Source organism: Diadema antillarum, unplaced genomic scaffold (genome assembly GCF_040938485.1).
Source record: "Diadema antillarum isolate AM-2024a unplaced genomic scaffold, OU_Dant_1.0 scf00000202, whole genome shotgun sequence".
NCBI lineage: Eukaryota > Metazoa > Echinodermata > Echinoidea > Diadematoida > Diadematidae > Diadema > Diadema antillarum.
Window position 1 is genome coordinate 564,449 of NW_027271091.1, and position 6,349 is coordinate 570,797.

Below are 6,349 nucleotides of genomic sequence, written 5' to 3' on the forward strand. Positions count from 1 at the left end.
AACAACAGAAAAAACGACCAGAGCGATCATTCATTTATCTCACCGGCTCTCTCTTCTAACAAACCTTTGACATATCACACTCTCTTCCTCTTTCACTCTCCTCACCCTCCCTCTCCCCCCCCCCCCCCCTCTCTCTCTCTCTCTCGCTCTCTTTCTTTCTCTCTCTCTCTCTCTTTCTCTCTCTCTCTCTCTTCAACAGAAACCAATACCTACTTCTAGGTGGAGTGAAACACAATTGTCACTTAAAAGGAATGTTTCTCTCCTAGTAAACGTCCTGTTAAGACTACTAGCCATATCAAAGAAGACATCTTGAATTCGCCCGTTTTTCCCTCGGTAAGCGCAATTTACACAATGTCTTTTATACGGCGAGGCGTCTAAATTGTGCCAATATACTGGAAGGAGTGGAGTATTTTTTTTCCCACAGAGCCACCAGAAGCGTATGAGCTTCACCGTGATAGCAGTACAGTTAATCAAGTCAAGCTTATTCCTGGGCATGTTGTGTGACGAACATCAATTCTTTATGAAGCAAAGCATAAAATCATAATTCTTCTAACACCGTGCAAGCGAGAAGGAAGAATTACCTTAATGGGTTGTAAATGCATATCTGGTTTTTCGCTCTAACATCACAGAAGTATCATCAGGACCTCCTCTTCAAAGAACGTTTCCTTCTTATGATTGCAAGACTAGTAATCATGACACAGTTGTCTGCAGCCTGAACGACCGCTTGGTGACCTGCACCGCTGACTTTAAAGCGGATAATAATAACCTTTGGGTACACAGGAAACCAATACATCTGCCTCACACAATAATTGCTGGCTGGTGTTTACAAGTTTGTTTCTTTTCTTTCTTTTTTTCCATTGGAGCGTTTACACACTGCAGACACAGGTTAGCAAGATTGAATATTCCTCCTTGATATCATTAACTGCAGGTGTCTATCGCGTCGTCTATCAAATATGCATCGAGGTATTATTGAATGCAAGTCACTTTCTGGGATATTTGATCATCCTCTTTTGCAAATTCAAGACATTTTTTGTGTGTTTTGTAAGCACTGTCCTTATCTTATGATTAGACTGGTCATATCACTATGAGTTTTATAGGACTATGATAAATCATGCCATTATTGCTTGCTGGTCACATCAGTATCTATAACATTTTGTTTTACTGTGTGTTGTATTCGTCTTTTTGTACTGGCAAGACTTCCCTATATATTGATTAGTTTTTGGCACAGGTGCTGATACTGTCGGCATCCACGTATTATGTGAAATGAAGGAGCAATTACATTGTGTACCACTGAATTCGTGACTAGTGTTCCCATATCCTTCATTCAATGCGTATTTCGTTGTTATTTCCTGGCGCTTGCTAAGACATCGCGCATGTCATTAACACTGTTCTCGTCTCGGTATACACCTCATCGCTGTACAAATTGCATCCATCGCGCCAGTCCAGCGGTGGGCCTACTATGTATGCATATTGCATTGAATGCGAGACGTTTAGAGAGAATTCACGCCAGAGTAAATGACTGATTTTAGCCGCCACAGGAATCATCTGAGACAATTTCATGATCTTACTTTTCGTGCCCAGGAGCAGAGTTCTCGCTGACCTTTCTCCACAAGGGAATAGAATTGACTCTCGCGAAGTTTCATCTACATGACACTTAAGTACAGTGAACCATCGAGCAGTATTAATAGTATCAAAATATTCTCATGCAAACTAACTTTGATACACAAACAATGCTGTCTATATTGATGTCACATCTTAAGTGAGTACACACAAATAAACATAAGCCGTTTGTTAACAACCAGTATATTTCTCATCTATTCCAGTTCTGTCCAATGTTTAAAACAAGACGATGCCAAGTTTAGCTCATGGATGATTATTTCCATTTTTTTTTTCATTTGTTGTTTATTTGAGATAGGACTGCGTCCACATAAATTCTTGATGAAGAAGTCTATATACTCTAAATTGGTCTAGATTTGACAGTTCGATGTAAAACACACTCACAACAAGCTATGAAAACATGTAAGGGCACACGAAATAGGTTATACGAGTTCGATTTTCTCGGCTACGCACTGGCACTTTGTTTTGTGTGCAACGTGTTAATCAAGGTGTTTCCTTGCATCTTGCAGGAGACTTTTTATTTTTCTCTTTCTGTTTTCGCCGGATCCCCTGAAACTTTATCCTGATTTCAGAGATACAAAAAAAAAAGATTCTCACGAGTGGGATATGTCGTGAAAGCAAAAATTAGGCCAACATGACAGCTTCAATGTTTATAGTTTACTGCCCGATGCGATTCGTGGAACTCTTGTTAGAAGACGCGAGGATGCTCTATATCGAGAAGGGTTTCCAGGGTACCAACATCCAGACATTAAATTTGTAATAGAAACCAATTGAGATACATCATTGTACGTGGCGCGTTAAAAATGTTGCGTCCCGATTTTACAAGTTATAATGTATCCTTCCCTGTTATTCAAAATGTCAGAAGCAGTCAACGTCCTAATGAAGTCTGCAATATAGCCTGCAGCAATGTCTCCTGCTCACTTGTTGAATATTTCACAGGATTAGATCAGATACAAGTATAGCAGTTTTTAAACGGGTATAACTTCTAGTTCTACACAAAACTCTCCGATCTTATGGTCATAATGATACGTGATTAACAGGTGCAAACGCGATGTTTTGTTTTCTTTGCCATAATACACGACATCAGCAGAAAAGAGTGATGGAAGAACTTACCAAATAATGTCCGCACATCCACAGGTGGCTGCATGTTCACAAAGTTTCAATTAGCCGGTCACCACGAGATCTTCCTCCTGCCTTATTCCATGGGTCTGCTGTACTATACGCTTGGAGTCATTCCACATTTCCTATATAGTAGGAGGTTAGTGGCTTGCCTCATGAATTTGGTGGTATACAAGCTGTTGTCAACCCTCGTTCAATGAAAATATCAGAGATTCATCGTCCAAGGATTACATGAGGTTTTGATATATATATTTTTTTCTCCTCTCCAGAGCTAAATAAACAAACCAGAATTGATCCAAGGCGTCGACGCGGTAGCTGAAATCAGATTTGCGAAGGAGAAGAGCAAGAAAAGAAAACATCCATTTGATGAAAAAACGAAGGGAAAAATGGTGAATGAAAGTAAAAGTTAATTCGTCGGAGCTTTGTATCAGTCCTTAGCCGTCTCCAACACTAAGTCTTTGGGTTTAATCACTTTCGTTTCACCAGCGATTATTTCCTACTTTCTGGGGCTGTCTTCTCCTGTCTCACCATCCCGCTGAATGCTCTCGTCAAACGACCAGGGTAACGATGACGAACAGTGACTGTCCTTCTGGTTGCTGAGAGGTATGCGTGTATTCCTTGCGTATTCTTTGTGTATGTTTGCGCGAACTTTGGTGCGTGGTCGTAGATGTATGTTTGTATTTTCAAAAGTTAATCAGCCGCGATGTTTGTTGGGATTATGACTTCTAATGCCTCCTTGCCGACTATCGATCGTGCTTCCGTGTGTGTGCAACAGCGGTTGCGTATGAGTGACTCTTTGAAACTTGCAATGATTCTTACTAGATAATAAGAATTTTACAAGAGTGTTTCCATGTATACTAAGTAGATGTGCGCATTACAATTACTTCTTTGAAAACAAGCGGTGTTATAGGTATATCGTCGCGGGTTTTTCCCCACATTACAAGCAAAATGTCAAACACTGAAATTCAAGGAAACGCGCACACATATAGATCAGATGTCGAGTTCCGTTGGGTGTGTCGTTCCTGTTTGGTGGCACTTTGAAGTCAACTTTGAAACGTTGCCAAGAAACGAAAAGTTTTGATTTTGGGGACTCCACGATTCCAAAGACAGTGTTGACAAACACAAAATATAGCAGATTGAAGAGCACAAGTTCGACAGAGAAGTAGCGAGAAGCAAAATGCTGGTTGTCGTTTGCGGCAGACGCTAATCCACGTCTGTTTCAGCTTTAGCGAGTGGTTTACGAGCGACGGCTAAGCATTGCCTCGCACGATTCATCGACAAATCAACTGGTTGGTGGCGAGATACTAGTGATGAATAGATGGATGGCGTAACGCATGAGCAGTGAGCCCTTCCATGTGATGAGAGATGCAGGAGAACGAGTAAAAGAAGTGTGTGTGTGGGGGGGGGGGGGGAGGTGTCGAGAGAAGAGCTGTTCGTCGTGGTAGCACGCCCGCTAGCTATAGCTCCGCCTTTGACCGATTAGTGGTCGCAGCTCCTCGGAAACTTGCATCCAGCTATATCATGGCGATCAGGCATTCTCTCGCGTGTCTTCTCTTGTTCTTCTCCTTCTTACCGTCACCTATTAAAGCTTTAGTGGACCGTCATAACCTCATAATCGAATTTCTATGTGTGTGATCACGTTTCCTCTGCCCGCTGTCTGACTGCTGAAAAATGAGTAGGATTGATGGAAATAATAATTGAACAGAGCCCTGCATGATGATGGATTGAGGATGCAGAGGGTAAATCGAGAACTCCAGTGTCGCAATAAAGAGATTGAAATGTATATAGAGGTATAGGTGAGGATTATACGAGCGTCCACTTACTCGCTGGTCCACTCTTCATAATTGATTAGTACTCGAAAAAAGGTATTATATTTTCGCATTTTGTCTACATTACATTGGTCTGTTTATTTTCCCTCTCAAATATATATATATATCTCTCTCTCTCTCTCTCTCTCTCTCTCTCTATATATATATATATATATATATATATATATGTGTGTGTGTGTGTGTGTGTGTGTGTGCTTGGGTGGGTTTGGATTTTTTTTAAAGAGTACATTTCTGTTTCTCTGTTTGTTTGCACACGCGCACATACACACATTACATGTAAACATATACATATGCACAATATAGATTACTATATTACATATACATATATACATAATATACGTATAATATGAAACGAAGACTTTGAATTTTGCAAGTATGAAAACAAAAACAGATAAAAATCATTCAAAATGTTTTAGAGTAAGATCGTCCTGAAATTAAGAAAATATTTTTTTCTCAATTATACTACACTCACATAACAAGAAACATTTTGAAGATATTGAAAAATTATCACATTTATTCTAATTTGTTTCGTTGTTTTTCAACAACGTAATCATAAACATCTCAAATTTATCAAAATGAAAGTATTTGTTTTTGCATATAAGCTCTTTGTGTCTATATACATAATCTATGTGCATAATCATAAATCTCTTTCTCATGTAAGCACATACAGCCAGGCGATCATTTTCTGATTCACATGCCATTTTACGCATTTCATTATTCTATGTTATTCTTTGCCTTACCCCAACATTGGTTTTGAATGTAATGCCACACTCGCCCCAGCAGTTATGAAGATACGAAATTTACATGAAGTTAAGCAGAAGATATACTAAAGGAAAATATCATGCAATGCAAAATATCCTATGTTACCCACATAACAGTACACGATCCTGACTTTCGAAAGATAATTAGGGATGATTGAGGATGCAAGTCTTGTCATTCTTGTTCTACATCGAAACATGCCCTAAATGATAAATATCATAATCATCCATAATTGCAGTCAGGAAGCTTCAAATGCCATGTTCATGGTTTCGATACTTTGCGGAGTCGTTCATGTTCCATTCGCATTTGCTTGCATCATCACGTGATCAAAAGTCGTCTGTTCAGGCACGCAATGACCTTTGTCTTCATTAGTGTGCGTTTTGCTTCATTTGTCCAGGGGGGGCATTTCATCAACTGTTCTATGGGTGATTTTCACTGACAAATTTGCTCTCAGCCAATCAGAAGCCAGGATTTTAGTAGCTAAAAACATTTGTTGGCAGCGTCTGACAGACTTAATGAAACGCTGCGCAGAATGTATTACATTTCAGGAATATCAGACATTAGGTAACAATTTTCTCATCAAGTGTTTAGGCGAAATACGCTTTGATCTTTCATTTAGCTTAACTATTCGTCTTTGTTTTGTTTTTTTTTTCAAGGTAGAAATGTTGCAGAGATAGATGTTTTACAAAGCGTAATTACTAAACATTTTTTCATTACTTACCATCTTGCTATCAACCCGGAGCTGTTTATTATTTTATGTGATTTGTTCAATCGTGATGGAAGAGTACAGCATGGTGTATGATAATATTGTACAAAGAGAGAGTAAGAAACGGCAGAAGTGTCTCATGTAGAAAAATAATGTTATTTTCAACCGATGCAAGGGGGTGATGGGACGGGGAGTACTAGCACAGGCTGTTGGATGGGATTTATCGATGGTGTGCCAAAGAGGGAGACATTTCTGCTATCGTCGTCATAAAAAAAAAAAGGCAAAGGCGCTAAGAGTCGAGCCATATGTATGGAAAGAT

At 39.5% G+C, this 6,349-nt stretch overlaps 1 protein-coding gene across 1 annotated transcript in view; it reads right to left on the reverse strand.

The window, feature by feature from the left end:
• Nucleotides 1-3,546, reverse strand: part of LOC139723912 (uncharacterized) — a 76,001-nt gene extending 72,455 nt beyond the window's left edge. The window contains exon 1 of the mRNA XM_071635117.1: nucleotides 2,731-3,546. Within this exon, the coding sequence (XP_071491218.1) occupies nucleotides 2,731-2,764 (34 nt within the window). The 5' untranslated portion in view covers nucleotides 2,765-3,546. The remainder of the gene's footprint in view (nucleotides 1-2,730) is intronic.
• Between the last annotated feature and the right edge of the window lie 2,803 nt (nucleotides 3,547-6,349).